At 36.5% G+C, this 20,260-nt stretch overlaps 1 protein-coding gene across 3 annotated transcripts; it reads left to right on the forward strand.

Annotated features, from left to right (window-relative positions):
* Positions 1–205: 205 nt before the first annotated feature.
* Positions 206–14,533, forward strand: LOC129253121 (protein dimmed). Of its 3 annotated transcripts, none has more exons than XM_054891379.1 (5): positions 206–477; positions 8,623–8,801; positions 8,877–9,150; positions 9,482–9,693; positions 14,255–14,533. In XM_054891379.1, the coding sequence occupies exons 1-5, from the start codon at positions 431–433 to the stop codon at positions 14,377–14,379; spliced, it is 837 nt and encodes a 278-aa protein (XP_054747354.1). In that variant the 5' UTR covers positions 206–430; the 3' UTR covers positions 14,380–14,533. The 3 variants fall into 3 exon arrangements, with proteins under 3 accessions (XP_054747354.1, XP_054747355.1, XP_054747356.1); XM_054891380.1 differs by having other exon boundaries at positions 8,877–9,138; XM_054891381.1 differs by having other exon boundaries at positions 8,877–9,123.
* The last annotated feature ends 5,727 nt before the right edge of the window (positions 14,534–20,260 follow it).

A 20,260-nucleotide genomic window follows, 5' to 3' on the forward strand; every position in this document is an offset into this window, starting at 1 on the left:
CCTATAATGCAATGGCGATGTGTGTATGTATGCTTGTGCAAAGGCTATGCACATCGAAATCTGTGCCATCATTGCAAACATTTCTAAGGGTGGCTACGCGAATATCCTTTTGGCTTCCTCAGGCTCAGCATATCAAATGCAGAGATTTGTTCAGATTTTCGTTTGATTGTAGAGCAGAGCTTGGAATTCCACAATGATAAGCGTATACACCTCAGTTGGACCAATTGTTGTATAAAAGGATACGCGCTCACAGGATGTGATTTAATTGTGAAAATTCTTATTAGCGTGCGGTTGTGCAGTGCGGTGTACTGGATATACTTTATTTGAAAGTGATTTTTAATCTGAGTGCAAACTATTCTACAAAGGAATTTTAATAAACTACTTATAAACACATATAGTTCGAAAAGCAATACCTGTCATCTGATCAAAAATGTCACGAAATCAATTGCCGGATTCTTCATCCTCACCACCTATAAGGTTAATACGAGCAATACAAGTGGTTATATGAATTTGTGAATCAACACAAAGTTTTAAAAATACTCAATTTATTTTTGAAAATCTAAATACGTATAAATTGATAAATATATATGCATATATATGTATGTGTACATTAGGGTAACCCTCCAAAAAAAGTTTTGATTTTTCCACCGGAGCTATAAAATGTATCATGTTTTAAGGCTTCCGCCTAAATTTTCGGAACATTTTTTTTATTAAAATTTCTGTGAAATTATTAAGATTGATGTTAGCCGAAGAAATTTGAAAATACATCCGAAAATCGACTTTTTTATAAATAAAATTAATTTCTAAAAATATTTTTTTGAAAAAAAATCACCCCTGATAATATAACAATTTAATCTTTAAAGGTCGGCATAAAAATGTTTAAAAATTTTATCAACGAAATAAAAGTAATGAGTTTTTTGGAAGTACTTTCAAAACGGTCTAGCTTTCGTAAGTCTTAATACTGATAGTAATGTTAATCTTATAACAAATTTAATAATTGCGATTGAAAAACAGTACCCATATTATTTTACATATATGGAGAGTAACGCACCTTAATGTGTATACATCTATTGTCGCGAATGTATTTCAAAAACAAATATTGCCTACAATTGATTAATTCAGGTTATAACGGGTGATGTATCATGGCTTATTTCTTTCTAAATGAGCTAAAAACACAGTTTAATCATTTTGAAAGATTTTTGTTGTTATGGAAAGACTAGCCTCCCAATAAATAATGGAATATAACTTCATTCAAAAAACGACTTCAGCTGGACCTACAGTAGTCCACCTTCTTAAACCAATTTCGCAACTCCATTGCGCTGATTTTGTCCCCTATTTTAGCAATAGCGCCGACAAAACTGTGTTTAAGCGCATGAATCATTTCGATCATCGATATTTAATGGAACACCACAAAAACGTTCTAACGATGTCAAATGGCTGAACTGTGGAGGATAGCTGATATCTCCAAAAGGATTATCGAACATACAGTACAAACCATCTATTGTTGAAGGACTTATGCGGGACAAAGAGTCCACTTGCTCCCATCCAATTATTAAATCTGCTGCCAAAAAAATTAAATGGTACGTCTAAGTGGCCTGCCTCTGAATCAATAATGTCGCCGCTTTTAAGTTCACACCAAACAGACACGCGCTCTAAACTCATTGACTCCTCTACGAAGATGGGCGTGTTTCCCGAGCCGCGGTAATATTACTTGCTAACGTGATCGCCGATACCAAAATGCTTCCATTTCGATCACAATCACTATAATTTTCCAGCTTTTCTAAAATGTAGACCGTGAAACTTTATAAGAGCCGATGCTCGATGTGCACTTACCTTTGTTTATTCAATTAAGTAATTGAACCATATAAGTGGATAATCGGATTAAACAGCCTTTGATAGAAAAAGCTGTTATATGTAATAGCTGCAGCCCCTCAGCAGGTAATGGCAAGCTTACCTGTGTATTTCTCATAAAACTCATGTTCCGTTCTATGTCGACATTAAAACTCCGATTGGGAGGAGAAGCATGGTGAAACTCCTACTAAGTAGCATACGTACCAATTATTTATAATTGGAATGAGAACTTAGCACAGGTTCGCTAGACGTTTTTAAATGCATATCACATTTTACGAAGCTCCCGTAACTATGAAGCGCTGCAGAAAGAGTTGTATTCTCCACTATGGAGTTTTAGCTACAGAGAAGAAACCATTCAGAATTTTCTAACGAGTGTTCTGGCAGTACGTTCATTAAGCTATGGGATGTTGTAATTTGTTCGCGCATACGTCATTTGTAGAATTGCACAAGCCCATAAACAAACCTACTCGGATCTGGTAGCCGAATGGCTTGGGGCGAGACTATCATTTGGTAGAATCGGATTTCGAAACCCCGGACATGAATAGAGAAAGCTTCCGCTAATAGCGGGCGCATCGCGACAAGCAACGGCAAACCTTTGAGTGTATTTCTCATAAAAGCTTCTCATGAAAAACCGTCTAACTTAATTAGCACTCTGGCTTCTAGGGCCTTCAGTGCCTGATGATGATTACAAAATGACTTATTTCTAACTGTACATTTTAAATATGGTATATTTCATATAATTGTATACTTTAGTCACATTTTCAAAGGTAGCATTATTTAATAGAGTTGATGGTACCATAGTTCCAAATGCAGTAGTCCGTTTGGTGGCTAGTGTTGGACAGAGGTCTGGAATGTGTTGGATTGAGAGATGCCCTCCACAAAACTGGGAAGCGCGGGAAGGAAAGCCGAGGAGAAGATTTAGTGTGGGTTTAGTATGACCGGGTCTCAGACGTATGAAAGTTGTGATTTGGTGTTTGGAAAGGGAAGTTGGGAATAGCGATTATTTACAATCAGGGTTTATAAGGGTGTAGGGATGATTAAATTGAGACCATCCAACCTTTTTCAAGTAGGAAGATTGAAGGATGATAGTTTTAAGGATGGCATTCGAGGAAAATGTATCGAAAGTGATGGAGGGGGTGTGGAATATGTATTTTTGGCTGCTGCATCAGCTTTTACATATCCAGGGATTCCTATGTGGCTAGGTATCTAAAGAAGCTTTATTTTGTTAGGATATTTTATTAATTTATCCCTGATTCAACAAGTGATCTGATTACCACAAAAGATATTTTTTAACGCTAGAAAGACTGACAAGCTGTCTGTACATATTAGGAATTTGCCCTTATTATTTGTTGCATACTCTGACGCTTGGAGGATAGTCAACGCCTCGGCAGGAAAAATGTAGCTATTGAGAGTCAGCCAACCATTGGATATTAGGCTTCCGTCATTCTCTACCACAACAAAAGTTGTACTATGGTCAGTACTTGAACCATCGGTGAAAATCGTTACCCAACCCTTTAAGGACTGCGAATAAATTATTTCCATAAAACAAAAACTATCGCATTTGTGTTAAGTTTACGGAAAGCATGAAGGTCGACATTTATTGATGCAGGAAGGAGTTTCCAGGAACACTGAATACTAATTTTCGAGCAAGATGCCGCTAAGGAAATACCGCGTTTGTTGCAGTTGTAGATGGAACGACGAATGTCGGACAAAATTTTGAAAGAACGATTATGCCGAGAAGCGGTTTTAAATGTGTTGAAAAGAAGTTTATTTCTGGTGCTTGAAAATTTGGCTATAAGTTTAAGAGTGGTTATGTGACATTTTCCAGTGATAGATGGAAGACCAGCTTCAGCTAAAATGCACTTGTTAGGAGACGTTGGGAAGGCGTTAAGGCTACGCCTGATCGCTGAATGATAAGGAGCATTGAGAAGGTTCAGATGCTGTTTGGCGCACCACCCGTAAATGGGTAGACAGAAATCGATTTTAGTTAATAAAAATAATAATAATAAATAAACTATTTCGAATGTCTCAGAGAAATTCATAGAGAAGCCTAAAATAAACTTGTGTTCAAACTTAATTCATTTTATTTTATTGAAATGTCATATAGTATTAAAATTTTTAATCATTATCTCTATCTTATAATGGTTAGCACCGTGTGCAAAGTGGTTCCAAATCACCTTCATCATCAGCAGGGAATGTCTCTGTAATATATATCTTCTGCTCAAATATGAACGAGACGTTATCAATAAAACGGTCCGCGGATGACATATAGCAAAATTAAATTTTTTGTTTTTTGGTAGGACTGTTATAAGCTTACACGGCGAATTTCAGCGTGATATGTCACATAGTTTGTTTTCTGTGCTACTGTAAACAAGTCAAGCTCGAGTGTGTTCTTCGAATTCTCTTTTATGACTTCAATTGTCTCAAAATGTTTTCCACGGAGCGGCAACTTGAGCTTGGGAAACAGGAAAAAGTCACATGGAGCCATATCAGGCGAATACGGTGCTTGCGGAACGATATTAACATTATTTTTGTTTAAATAATCGCGAACAAGACGTGATGTGTGAGCTGGTGCATTATCGTGATGCAAGAACCATGACTTGTTGTCCCACAATTCCTCCCTTTTAAGACGAATGTTCTCGGGCAAACGCTTTAAAACGTCTAAATAATATTCAGCGTTAACCGATCGGCCTTGCGGAAGGAACTCCGAGTGCACCACACCTTCGTAATAAAAAAAAACAGTCAGCATAACCTTAATTTTTGAGCGACTTTGGCGTGGTTTTTTGGGTTGATGTACGGCCCTCCTTGAACGATTTGTACCACTGGAAAAGACGTGCACGCGATAGAGCAGAGCCCCCATAGGTTGTCTGCAACATTTTTAAGGCGTCTGAAGCCGAAATTTTGTTGGAATAACAAAATTTCAGACAAATTCTTTGTTCAACTTGAATTTCCATCGTTAAATTCGACGAACACACTCGAGCTTGACTTGATTACAGTAGCACAGAAAACAAACTATGTGACATATCACGCTGAAATTTGCCATGTAAGCTTATAACAGTCCTACCAAAAAACAAAAAATTTATTTTTGCCATATGTCATCCGCGGACCGTTTTATTGATAACGTCTCGTTCATATTTGAGTAGAAGGTATTTGCGGTAAAGGCGATGGATTTACACAAACTTTATTCCCGTGCTCTGTGCCACTTTCTTTTCTCACAATGTAATCGGTAATTAAACTTTGCGATAATTGTCCAAGAAATTTTCGTATAAAATACACACCGCACAATATCTTGTTCTTAGGTGGAACATAGGGAAAATATATATAATTCGCCTTTCTAGGTCACAATGTTTAGCTGCAGCCCCGTGAAAGAGGTTTCTCCTGGTTTCAAAAGTCCAGATGAAAATAGCGCTTTTACAACGCCCATGAACTTATTAACCCCATCGAGCAAATCCTTGTCTTATTTTTATTAATATTATTTTTCCTTGCATTGCTCCGAGCCTAAATACCTTTTTTTTAAGCAAAGTTTTGAGCGATAGAGATAACAAGTGACAGTGTAGCTTTCACATTGTTTGAGAGAGTAAAGATAACTAAATCAAAGTTGGCAGAGATACTCCTAACAACATATATGTATATGTAAGATAACTGTTTAAAATACTGAGCTTGCCCTTAAAAGTCATCCGATCTAGTTTATTAAAAATTCATCTTAGAAGACTAGACGCATCTCAGCTCGGCAGTGCATTTTCGAGATGGTTACTCCGAATACAGAAAAGGAGTGGTTCTTTTGGCTCTCTGCTGTCGGATCTAGGACAAAGGATAGGACAATTCAGCGATAGCTCTGGCATGCAATGTCGCGTAATTATTCTGGTCATAAGTAGATCTGAGACGTTTAAGAGAGCTTCTTCAGCTAACAAAATTGAAACTCGGTGGTGAGGGTCTTAACTGGTCATGCGGCGAGGCTCAACATAACTCCGAGTTACAACAGCGGTAGATACATGGTCCGGCGCTCGAAGTGCAACCAATTAAAAAAGCCATACATTTAGTTTGGAAAATTACTTTTATTCAATTCAAAGTAAAATTTGTGTGAAAATAATACAAAACTAAAAATCAATTTACTTTTGGTCAATATGACCACCTTTGGCCTTGAGATGGCTCAGAAACGAGTCGCAAGCTGGCCGAATGTGATTTGCAGGTATTTTGGCCCACTCGCGGACAATGGCTTTTTTCAGCGCCTCGAGACTGGTGAATCTTTTAGTTAGGGCTTTGCTCTCCAAAAGGCCCAAAGAGAATAATCCATCGGATTCGCATCTGGTGAATTTGAGAGCCATTGTGTGGACATTTTGAAGTTCGAAACGTTGATTTTTAGCCCTTCCTGGTTCACTCGGGCTTTGTGAGACGGTACCGAGTCCTGTTGAAACGTCCATGGTATGTCACCGAAATGTTAGTCTGCCCACTGCTTTAAAGCAACCGCCAGAATACTTTTCCGATAATATTTCGCATTTGCCTCGATGAAAACGATTGGAGAGTACCCATCTGCGGTTACAGCGGCCCAAACCATTACCTATGCCGACTGCTGTCTCCTGGTGGCCAATCGATGACTCAAATTCTCATATGAATGATCGGTCAAACAAACCTTATCGTTTTGGGAGTTTACGAATTGCTCCATTTGAAAAATTTTCTCGTCAGAAGACACAATGTTCGGAAATTGACCGCATTCGGAGCAAATCCTTTGCTCTCTCAAATCTGACTTGTTGCTGTTTTGGTGTGAGATCATGCGTCTTTTGGATCTTGTAAGGCTTGCCTTTGAGATAATTTTTCAGTATGCAATGGATGCTACGGTCAGATATTTTCAGTTCTTTCGCCATTTGATTGGCACTTCGTTGGGGACTTCGATCAAGTCCCTGCTTCCCTTTTTGCACCATTTCACGTGACGTTGCAGTCTTTTGATGACAAGCTCCATGACGTTTCGCGATGCTACCAGTATCATTGCAACGATTAATGGTGTTATAAACAGAATTTTTATTTATTTTAAGGTGCTCGAGCTCACAAACAATCGCTGGTTGTGATTTTGCTGCCAAATATAATGCAATCACACTATTAAGTTTGAAATTCATTACTGATTTTATTTTTTCCCGTTTAGTCTCGGCAAAATGCTTTCGCGCGCTTGTAAAAAATACTTTGGACAGTCATATAGCTAACTAACAGACAGCTGAAGCCCATGCATCAGCTGCGCGAGCTGTCTGAAGTTGGTTACACTTCGAGTGCCGGACCCTAAAGTATGCTGAATTGGTAACACTTTCTCAGCTGTCGTGCTCCGCGGTTCACACATTTTGGCTTTTACTTTTTTAATTTGGACGGCGAATCTGTTATATATATATAGTATTTATATATGTATGTATACGAGGATATCCTTTATTGGTTGCTTCGCCGAACGCCTCTTCCCAAAAACGGAGAGACCTTCATCTTTATGCCACCTCTGAATGGCGGATGGTTTTTTATGAGAAGTCTTTTCAAGACAGAAATACACTCGGAGGTTTGTCATTGCCTGTTGAGGGATGACTACTACAAGAAAAAACATTTCCTTCCTTTTGGTGTTTCGTGCCCATAAGGTAGTAGTCCGGTGTAACGACCGAAATTTTGACGTTTATTCATGAATCCTTTTTAAAAAGAAAATAAAATGCGATCGTTTTAAAGTGCTTACATGTTTTTATTGGTATTTTGAGGTATACAAAAAAAAGATTTTTAAAGTTAATCTTATATTAATTTGATTAAAATTGTTGACGTCAAAGTGGAGTCCTTAAAAAAAAGATGAGTTGGTTCGGGGAAACACACAGCCTTCCAAAGTCATTTGAAATATTATGTAGACTTTATTTTAGGTCCCGAACCTAAAATATACATAAAAATAAAAAAACAAAAACAAAATGGCGGACTTGTTAAAAAAGTTCTCAAAATCTATTTTTTTTTTCTTCATAAATTGTTTAAATTAAATAGCTTATTATTAAAAAATTAAATGTTGTAAAGCTCCGGGATCTAGATATGTTTGTCTAGAATAACGGGTTAAATTTTTAGCCAAATCGGTTGAATAGTTTTGAGTCAGTGATTACCCGAAATTTCGAAAACATGGTTTTGAGAAAAACGCGTTTAAAGTTTCAGAGCAGCTGCTGCTGGCGTGTCACACGCTTTCATACACACTACGGCGCGGTCTATTATTTTAGCTATAACTTTAAAAATAATGAAAATTTCTGTCTGAAATTTTTATAGTATATTTTTAAGATATTTTTCTTCCGAAAAAGGTAAAAAAAAAATAGATTTTTTGAACCCGTCACACCGGGCTGCTACCATAAGTACCAAACCATTCGATTACGGCGGCTGCGGAACTATCAGGCTTGGATAATAGTCACTAGCCAGGCTTTCTTAATCACACGTAGCATAAATCCATCCGCGGTTCTTAGTCGTTATTTCGCAAATATCTCCTTGGTATATTCCATCCTTCCTCTTCTTTTTTCGTTAAACTGTGACTTTTCCATTTTATTTCAACTAACCCAACCCTAACCCTATCGAGGAATTCGAAGAATTCAGGGGAGCAATGGCCAGTCGAATAACTTTAAAGTATTTTCAATAACCTCCCTCGATTACGTACTGCTTGCTAAGAAATTTGATTTACAAGTAATTTTATGTAATATTCTATTTTCTAATGTACTCTGCACACATCTACACACACATCCGTATCTGTGTAACCGTATTAAGAACACATTCCACTTCCTCCTCTTACAGCCACCTTTCATTTCATAATTTCGACGATGACATGATCAACGATTTGCCGTCGTGCGTGTATGCCGGTGCACCGCATCACGTGACCGGCGCAGCAGGTGGCATCAGCGGTGGCGGCGGTAATCTGCGGATGAGTACAAGCAATTTGCGTCAGATGCAACAACAATATTTACATCATACGGGTATAGCTTAATCGATATCTCTTATAATAACAAATAATTATCTTTCAATGTGGCTTTTATTTCGCTTTTTTGCAGAAAACCTTCTGGACTCGTCAACGGGCATGTCACTTGCTTCGGCTAGCTCTTCCACCGGCTGTGGTGGTGCCGGCGGTAATGCGTCCATGCTCTGTAATAGTCCCAGTGCGAGCAGCAGCAGCGTAGGCTATGGTAATGCCGCAGCAGCAAATGCAGCCGCAGCGGCTGCTGCTGCTGCCGCAGCCACAACACCTTACAAATTGCAACGCCAACAGGCAAATGTACGCGAGAGGAAACGCATCCAGAGGTCGGCACCAACTGGGTACACTAAATGGTCTATTTTCTTTTCTACAGAACTTTTCTTATTACACAGTAATGCTAAAGGCACACAATCACCTACATACTTACACACACACCTACATACATATGTATGATACTTAAGCGACTAGCGAAGCATCGTTAACAAGCGAGCTCATCTTAACAAAGACTAGTTTTTAATACAAATTAAGTTCCCAATTTATTACTAAGTGTACTTTTTAAGCTAATTTTTTAAATTTGTTTTGTTTTTACTAAATTACAAACATTTATTTTTTCTATTCTTTGTTTTTCTTGTTTGCCGCTCTGAATGTTTAAAATTTCGTTCGTCTGTGGTTCGCCTTCAACAGTAGCATCAATTCAGCTTTCGATGAGCTGCGCGTCCACGTGCCCACATTTCCATATGAGAAACGTTTAAGTAAAATTGATACTCTGCGTTTGGCCATTGCTTATATTTCACTGCTGCGCGAAGTCCTGCAGACCGACTACGACCCGTTGACCTATGTGGAAAAGTGTTTGCGTGGCGAGATTAAGGCAGATCGCGCCAATTGGAATACAAGTGGTGAGTGAGAAGAAAATGCTCTTTTTTTATTACTTTTTTAACTAGCTTTAATTCGCCATGTCTTGCAACACTCTAAAAAGTTGAAGATGAGGTTTTCGAAATTTTTTGTTTAGCCATTTGAACGTAGTCGAGTACAGGGGTACGTAGGGTATTTAAAGACAACTTGAGAGTAAAACTAGTTCGCTTATGTTTTGAACAAAATTTAATGAAACTTCAGGAGACTTTTACACAACATTAACTTATTGCAATAAAATTTCCATTAGCTGGGATCCGGAAACGATTGCATGCCCAAATCTAATGCTCCTTATTCATATTGATCATAACGGTATTAATTGCAGCTTTCAAAAAAGAAATGGTGTCATGAGGTTGCTTATTGGATGAGGATGCTTATTAGGCGGCTATGTTATGTGGTCATGGATATTTTCAGCCATCTAATCTTGTGTCGCCATCGCTTTGTGTGAAGCAGCAGAGTTTTACTGCAGGTATGGACTGTCGCTATCAATCCAGGGTTTCACTACCGTCCCCAGAATTTCGATACATACAGCAGAATTCACTCGAAATCCTTGAGTAAAGAAGTGTTGTGGCACGGCATGACCTTTGTTGCTCACACAACCTAAAACTATAATAGTGGCTAGAAACTTCGAGTGCATGACAACAGAACCTCTGTAGGATTGACACGTAGCCGTCTGTCATTGTGGTAATTTCTGCGTTTGGTCCTTTGGTCTTGGTCAACATTTTTTTCGTCAGAAAACACCCATAACATCTTAGGCGCCTCAGGATGTTTAATTTTGCTTAAAAGGCGTTTTGATCGGATAACTCGCTGCTATTGTGTTTGCTCTAACATAAACTGTCTTCAGCGTATAACGTAAAATTTATACCGGAGATCTTCATGGGCAAATGGACCCTTCGAAACATTAAGCTGCCTTCAAGGGATCTCATTGATTTTTAAGGGTGCTCGTTAATGATTGTTTGCGCTTATTGAATAAATTCTACAGATCGGATAGTGTCAGAACTTTCTTCCTCTTTTTTTTTTGCGTTTTACAAAATATTTTGAGTCGCCGCCTGAAGCTTCCAATTCACAGCGAATCTTATGAGCGAATGAACGGGCGCCCCTAAGAAAATTGAGATTTTTAAATCGACGTAATTTGTCTCTTCGTTTCTTGAGTTAAATTGTAGTTCTCAATGTATTATCTGAAAAAGAGCAAAACGAAAAATAAGCGTTTCGGTAAGTTATAGTAACAGTATAGTTTTCGGTATTTGGTCGAGGTTCTTCTCCTGTTGAGGAGGCTTAGGCTTTGTTGATTGTCATCGCAAACGTCAGCTAAACAAGAAACTGATCCATGACCCTTCATATTCCCCATTATTAAGACTGTCCTACAAAATGTTTGGGATAGAAAGAGGTATAGGTCTGCCAGTCTCACTTTTTGTTTACAGTCGATCAAAGTTTCCAATTTTTTTTTTAATTCAGATTTTATAGTAAGTGAACAAAATTGTGTAAATCGATTTTTGATAGACATTTTTTATATTATAGTTTTATAGTACAATTTCACGTGGATTCTTTTTGTGGATCATTTGTACCTTCTGGCATTCCATTTTCAATTTTGACTTCTTTTTTTAAGACAATTTAAGACTGAAATGTTCTGCAAAAAAATTTCAGAAAATTTCACTGGCCTTACCGAAGACAAAAAAGCCGTCAAAATAATATGTTAAGATGTTATCGTAAAAATACAGTAATATTTCAAGGAAAAATTCGTATGTGTACCTGTCTCATATACAAAACATAGTATTCGAATTAAAACATACGCATGAATTGTTCTCTATGAAGTCAGCCATCCTTCTGCCCAAAACAGGTTATAGCTACAAAATTTGTTTATCGGGTGTTTTGTTTTTTTCAACAGCGGTCCTCGTCGGCAGGCAATAGCAAACTTCCGAGTGCGCTATTTTTTCAGACTCACTTGTTTATCCGGAAATAGGACACAGATCAATGAACCGAGATTTTTTCAACATAAACTTTCCACCCACAGAAGAGGTTTTTTAAACATACGAAGCCAAAAACAGCTCACTTGGTGTTCAACTTTTAGCAATTACGAGTAAACGTTTGTTTTCACGCCATTTTTTGTCTTCGGTAACCCGCGCTAATTGTCTGGCAAATATTTTCAAATAGAACACAGTCGTCGAATATTTTATATATAGAACTTTTACGACTTAAAAAAAGTGAAATTTACCCATAAGAAGTGAAGTTGCGGGGTGAAAATATTGCACAAAAAAATTTCATTCCAAAATTCAGTAATACTTTTTGCACGTAATATAAAAATATGTCGACCCAAATCGGGAAGTTTTGACCCACTGTAAGAAATAAACTGTGACCAGGTAGACTAAAACTTTGTTCTAGAAAACTCCTCCATTCGTTATGTACTTTTAAAATTATATGGTTTCTTCTCTGTTCCTTTGCCAAAAATCGAAATTTTTAGTATTTGTAATGGTCGCTTCCAAGTCGAATATCACTAACACTAACTCCAAACCCGTGTAAGGTAATATTACGAGTTAAATTATTCGTAGAAATAAGGAGACTACAGCGCCACCTACCTTAGTGACGGACGAGTCTGAGGTGTTCTATTCTATTCTATTTGGGTCAAACACTACTTTTCACATATGTATCGGATCAAATCGGACCGTAAGCATATATTTTAAACATTATCTTTAACAAACTGCGCCAGTCGTTTCTTTCTCGTGGCAACCGGCGCCAATTGGGCACACCAAGTGAAGCCAAGCCCTTCTCCACCTAATCTTTCCAATGCAGAGGAGGCCTTCCTCTTCCTCTGCTACCACCAGCTGGTACCGCATCGAATACTTTCAATGCCGGAGCGTTTGTATCCATTCGGACGACATGACCCAGACAACGAAGCTGCTGGATCTTTATTCACTGCACTATGTCTATGTCTCCGTAAAGTTCATACAGCTCGTTGTTCCACTGCTTCCACGATACTCGCCGTCACCAACGTACAAAGGTCCAAAAATATTCTGCAGAATCTTTCTCTTTCTTTTCAAACACTCCAACTAACCCCTTATCGAATATTGTCATAGTCCAAGCTTCTGTGTCATACGATAGAACGGTAATGATGAGAGCCTAATAATGTGTGGATTTTGTTCGGTCGAGAGAGGACTTCTCTACTCAATTGCCTACTTAGTCCAGAGGGACCTATTTAGAAGACAGATTCTCCGTTGAATTTCAAGGCTGACATTGTTATCGGTGTTAATGCTGGTTCCTAAACAAACGAAGTCTTTTAGAACCTCGAAATCATAACTGTCTACAGTGACATGGGTGCAGATACGCAAGTGCGCCGACTTTTTGTTTGATGACAGAAGTTACTTAGTTTGTCCTCGTTCACCACCAAACCCATTCGCCTTGATCCTTTTTCCAATTTGCCAGCCAACTAACTACCTACAATAAAAACTAAATTAAACGATAGTAAAAACCACGGTCACCGTAGCCGAATGGATTGGTGCGCGACTACCATACGGAACTCACAGAGAGAACGTCGGTTCGAATCTCTGTGAAAACACCAAAATTAAGAAAAATATTTTTCTAATAGCGGTCGCCCCTCGGCAGGTAATGGCAAACCTTCGAGTGTATTTCTGCCATGAAAAAGCTCCTCATAAAAAATATTTGCCGTTCGGCGCACACCACAAATACAAGGAGGAGCTCGGCCAAACACCCAAAAAGGGTGTACGCGCTAATTATATATATATATATATATTTAACCCACTTTTAAAAGGTTATTTCAAAATATACGTCTACATGTCAGTAGTGAATAATTCCTAAACGGTACCTTTTTATTCCATCTTTGACATTTGCCCAGTAGACAGATTTGCAATTTTAACCATGGATACTTACTCTCTAGAACAAAACGTTAAGATTATCGAAACTTATTATGAAAATGGTCGATCTTTAACTAACAACTTAGCGCATAATTCGAATTTTTTTTATGGAAATAATCATCCGAATGAGTCGAAAATTCAAAGTTAAAAAAATTTCAAGAAACTGGTTCTGTCGAGTATAGAACAAGGACTGGCAGAATAAAAACTGGATGCTCTGTTGAGAATATTGCTGCTCTATCGCAAAATGTTGCTGAACAACCTATCGATATCTATAACTCGACATTCTCAACAATTCGGCATTCATGAATCGACTGTTTGGCAGATTTTACCTGTAGACGTACTTATGGTGGACATTTAAATGATGCCATTTTTCACGTTTAATTGTTAAGAGCCGTATTTTGAATAAAAATAATGAAACCTAAAAAAATCTGAATTTTTGCATCATCATTTTACAAATCACAGCATCTGGGCGTGACTTTTGAAAGACACTTTAATTTAATTTAATTTTTTGACTGATCTCTAAGATTGATTGAACATATTTTCATATTTTTAAACATATAATCCTATTTTTAGAAACATGTTGCAAGGGAGCTTCTTACTGTTAAACATTTTTTTAAAGCAATAACCAATTCATAAAATTTTCTTCGTTCTTTATTCCATTAATAACTCATTTCATTTCCAGATCTCACAGCACGGCTTTCTTGGATCAACTGGGAAAATCTAGGCGTACATCCAGGCCGTCGTACATTGCTCACCACATTGGCATTATCTTCGGAACCAATGTGTGGCGCCCACTGTGGACCATAAATAAACAATTGAAGCCTAAAAAATAATTGCTCTCTAAGATCATTTAGGCATATTTTATAATTTCATTGTGATACTAATTTAGTCCAATTGTCTTCCTTTTTCTTTGGTTTTTGATATTTTAAGCTAACTATTATATAAGTGAAAGTAAATTAATTAAACAACATAAATTTAAATTTTATTTTCAAATATAACAAGCATTTATTTGTTCGACAAACTCTTTTTTTCTCTTACTACTTTTCAGTTCAGTAGCACACTTAATTATATAAGTAAATTTATTATAAAAATACATACATAAATTAAATATTTTAAAAAGATCTGAATATCTCAAATGCACACCTGCTCTGGAGAAAGGTTCTCTATTTCAAATATTCCTTATTTGAAAGCAGTTCTCTATTTATTGGAAAAGGTCAAAGGACAGGCTCGGCCTAAACCTGTGCAGATCGCATGAGCCACACTTTTATTGATACTAATATACATTTATTATGGCTCAATTATTTCAATAAAATGTGTATTTTTTAATTTAATTAATTAAATAATGCGTCCATTTAGCATTTTGTAGAATTTTTTTAAGTATGAATATAAGTTAACACAGCGATACTGGCATAGTGTCGACAAACATGCATGTGTGTGATACATACATATATGTACGTTTGTACGGCGACGGCTGGCCGTCAGCATCGGTCAAGTCACTTTTGGCTATTGCCGCTGTGACTATCCCACACCTCGCTTAAGTACTTTTTCGGTATGCCGACGTTTCGCATTTTGCCGAAACGAATCGTGCGCATCATACAGCCGAAAGAGTTGTCATCAAAAAGCACTTAAGCGCGGTTAGTTTTAGTATAAAGCAGTAAGTGTAAGCCACAGTGTGGCAGTGAAGTGAAATAGTGTAAAATAGTGAAGTGGAAAAAAAAAGAAATAAAGCGTTTAATTTTTAAATAAAAAAATAAAGTGTTTTATTTTAACTGGCGCCCAACTTAAGTGGCTTTAGGGTGGTGTTACCCCAGATCCCACAACACAAACATTAAGTTAAGAAGTGCAAATCTAAAATGAGTGAAAAAAAAAAAAAAAAAAAAAAAAAAAAAAAAAAAAAAAACTGAAATCCAAAATATTCTACTAACGTTTTAAGAAGTGAAGCTAAATTAAAAGCTGGAGTAAACAATTGTTAAGCAACTATGTTTTACTGAAAATGAAATAATCAATTATTGAAGGAATGCAGTATTAAAAAAAAAAAAACTGAAATAAAATAAAACAGACTTAAATGAAATACGAAAAAATAGCACTCAAAACTAAATGAAATGAGGCCAAATAAAACTAATGAAAACAAAATGACAGTAAATTTAATTAAATTTCAATATATTAATAAATAAAAAACAATAAAAGTAAATTAAAGTGGGGTGAACTGAAGTTGGATTAAACAAAATAAATGCAACGAAATGAAATTAGTGTTCAATGAGAATTTGGAAATTCTCATGTGCCCAATTTACCTCCACAAATAAAGCATAGTATAGCATTTTTGAACATTGAAAATCAATCATAATAATAATATAAATTATATGAAATTAAATTAAATAAAATCAAATTCAGTAAAAAAAAAAGTATTTAAAAACAAACATGACGAAATAAGACAATATAAATAAAAGACGGATTAAATAAATAAACTTAAATAATATGCAATGAAATATAATAATAGCAAATGTGACAAAGTGAACTAAAATAAAAGGAAACCAATTAAAAGCGAAAAATAGATAGAAAAAAAGGAAAAACGAAAATACAGCTTAAATAAATTAAAATGGCATTAAATGATGTTATGACAGAATGACAAGAAATGGAGAGTGGATTCCAAAGTTAAAAAGAAAAGCCAAATAACAAAATAAAATTGCATCGATGTGGAATGAAGGTGGTCATTTATACTAAAAAGTGAAAAAATTAATCAAATGAAATAAAATAAATCTAAAAAAAAAAAAAAACACAAAAAAACGCTTAAGACTAAAAAAAATCAATAAACTGCAATAAAAAAAACATCACAAATTAAGCGAGCTGCAACAAAAACAATATACTAACAATCAAATTGCAGAAGCAAACGTAAAAGTGAAATATAGAGAAAAACAAAATGTGTGCAATAACTAAATTCACGCGAAAAATCCGACAAAAATTCTCATCGAAGGAATTATACTACATATAATTAAGAGGTGTGCGCAACAACACCGTGAGCAACAAAGTAACGAAAAAATTTAAAATTAAATAAACAAATCAAAAAGTGACAAACACTTTAAAAATAAGACGAATCACCAAATAAGCAAATTATAATAAAGAACCTTAAATAACGTGAAACAACAAAGTAAAAATGAGTGACTATAAGTGCGAGTATAAAGCATAAGAATCAACCATCAAATATCAACGTGTTTTTCTAGCTGCAATGTTCATCACCTATTCTAGGAGTGGCGGTGCTCATAAATCACAGTGCACGTCTTCCAAAAATATGCACAGCGAACAAGCAAGAATGAAGTACAGCGCTGCCAGGAGATTGTAAGTTGGACAACTATACCATTATCACCGTTATATAAACATTAAGTTATATTGAAAGGATAGTCTATAGAGATTTATCCATATTTAGCTCTAAGCAATTTTTGTGTAAACAATCATTTGAAATAAACCTATGTATTCTAAGATTCGTCAATAATTCCAACTTTGCGTAAACAATCGTTTATTATAGATATTAACAGAAACATTTTTGTATAAAATATTAGAAGGTTTTGATTTAATTCAATATGGACCGCAACGCAGTGTTATCCTTAATAGAATCCGTGGTTGAAAACACGAAAGAAGAATTGCATAATAAAATTAAAGAAGTAAGTAAAGCTTTCGAAAATCTTTCTCCTACAAAAATAGATAGTTACCCACCTGTTACAATAGTCCCTGGTGTGCTAAGCACACATACCGATCTCAATCTAATTAAGTCGTTGCCAGAGTTCAAAGGCAACATAAGAGAATACCCTGCATGGAGGGCCGCCGCGAAATTTGCAATAAATTTTTACGTCGAAGGATCCGAGGCATATTATGTGGCGATTGGAATTCTTCGTAACAAAATCACGCAGGCCGCTAATGAAAACTTAAGTTCATTTAATACACCCCTTAATTTTAATGCAATAATTTTTAGATTGGACCAACTGTATGCTGACAAGCGACCTCTTTACATTTTAGAAAACGAACTTAACACTCTACGACAGGGACGTATGGACATAGATGAATATTATTCGGCAGTCGATAAGCAATTGACTCTAATTATTAACAAAAATATCATGACACATAGCGGTAACGAAACATTAACCAACGCATTTAACGAACGAGCTAGGGACAACGCCCTTAGAGTATTCATATCTGGTTTGAGACGTCCACTTTGCGATACTTTATTTTCCGCAAATCCATCGGATTTACCATCTGCACTTGCTATAGCGCAAGAGTTACAACACAACCGAGCAAGGTACGATTTCGCGCAAACATACGCTTCAGCTAGCCAATACAAGAGTAGCCGAATTATATCCAGTACACAGCCTTCGAGGTACATCGATTACGCCCAACCTTCTCGAACGTTTCAGTCTAAATCAACACCAATGGAAGTGGATTACGGGAGCTCACAGTTTAGGAAACATACTGATTTTAAAAATAAACCAAACCAATTTAGGCAACCACAGTCCAAAGACAATTCGAATCAAGCTCAACTTCGCACTGACCCAGTCACATACGGACAGCAACAACTGCAACTACCCAATAATCCTAAAAGAACACATACCGGCAATAATTCTACACAGCTACCGTACAACAAAATACAGCGAATAAATACAATGGAAAACGAGCCATGTTACTCGGAAAACTTTGAAAACCAATCAGTCGAAGAAGTTAATTTTTTAGAGTAAACTCGAACTTGCCACTGCTCAAACGTACTCTTTCGGATGGGCAAGTTCTTCAATTCCTCATAGATACAGGCACTTCTAAAAATTATGTAAAAAAACTCAATTTCTTAAAAGGTATCACAGAATTAGATAAGCCATTTCAAGTAAGGTCTATAAACGGTTTAAACAAGGTAGACGAAAAATGTCAGGTTTTTATATTAGGAGAAGTAGCTACCTTTTATATTTTACCCCAACTTAAAAGTTTCGATGGAATCATCGGTTATGATTTCTTAAAAACAATCGAAGCCCAAATAGATACTAAGGATAACCTTCTTTTCCACAAAAAAGGAAAAGAAGAACTTTATCACTTCTGCTGCCAAGAAGTAAATACTATCATAACCAATCGGAAAGACGAGCTTATTAATATCCAAGAGCTAATCAAATCTAACTCAAAATCATTTGCTAATCCAGATAGAGCCCTTCCTTTCAACACGCGAGTAATAGCAACCATAGATACAACATCTGATACACCTATATATTCACGAAGCTATCCGTATCCTATGTCGGTAGCGGGGTTTGTTAACAAGGAAATTTCAGATTTACTCAGAGATGGTATAATTCAAAAATCCTACTCGTCGTATAATTCACCAATACACATAGTTACAAAAAAGGGATTCGATGACGACGGGAACCAACGGTTAAGAATGATAGTAGATTTTAGAAAGTTGAACGAAAAAACCTCTTCTGATAAATATCCTATCCCGGATACTTCAATAATACTTGCTAATTTGGGAAAATCAAAAATTTTTACCACACTTGACCTTAAGTCAGGTTTTCACCAGATATTCCTCTCGGAAAAGGACAGGTGCAAAACAGCGTTCAGTGTGAATAATGGTAAATACGAATTTTGCCGATTACCCTTTGGGCTTAAGAATGCCCCTAGCATCTTTCAAAGGGCAATTGATGACGTATTAAGGGAATATATTGGCAAAATATGCCACGTCTACGTGGACGACATAATTGTTTTTTCCCCTGATGAAACATCCCATTTGAAACATGTTGACTTAATATTGAAAAGAATAGGAGAAGTAGGCATGCGGGTCTCGTTTGACAAATCAAAATTTTTTGAAAGAAAAGTAGAGTTCCTTGGCTTTGTTGTATCACAAAAAGGAATAAGTACATGCCCTGACAAAATCGAGGCAATAGCAAACTACCAGGAACCTAAGTCCCTTAGAGCATTGCGTTCTTTTCTTGGCCTTTCCGGTTACTACAGAAGGTTCATTAAGGACTACGCCCAAATATCCAAGCCTCTCACCAAATATTTAAGGGGTGAAAACGGTCATGTTAAAAGCAAACACTCAAAAAACATTTCGATTTCTTTCGATAGCGACGCCAAGCAAGCCTTTAAAAAACTGAAAATTGTCTTATCATCCGAAGACGTTCTCCTCCAACACCCGGATTATTCCAAACCCTTCGAAATTACAACAGACGCTTCATCCGTGGCTTTAGGTGCCGTACTATCACAAGCTGGCAAGCCAATAACGATGATTTCTCGCACACTCTCGAAAGCCGAGGAGCATTATGCGACCAATGAACGAGAGTTACTTGCGATAGTATGGGCATTCCAAAAACTGAGACACTATCTTTATGGTGTAAAAAATATTCATATCTATACAGACCATCAACCGCTAACATATGCAATATCTGAAAAAAATCCTAATTCGAAGCTGAAACGATGGACTGCTTTTATTAATTCCTACTCTCCTACGTACCATTATAAACCAGGTAAAGAAAATATTGTAGCCGATGCCCTGTCACGACAATATATGCACAACCTTTCTGACGATACAGCTCATAGTGAAATATCTTCCAGTGAGACTATAAAAACAGTCAAGTGCCCGGTTAACCAATTTAAAACGCAACTTTTACTTTCTCATTCTGAATTTAATAACAAAAGCACAAAGATATTATTTAAAAAATTTCTTAGACAT

This window comes from Anastrepha obliqua, chromosome 1 (assembly GCF_027943255.1).
Source record: "Anastrepha obliqua isolate idAnaObli1 chromosome 1, idAnaObli1_1.0, whole genome shotgun sequence".
NCBI classification, from domain to species: Eukaryota; Metazoa; Arthropoda; class Insecta; order Diptera; family Tephritidae; genus Anastrepha; species Anastrepha obliqua.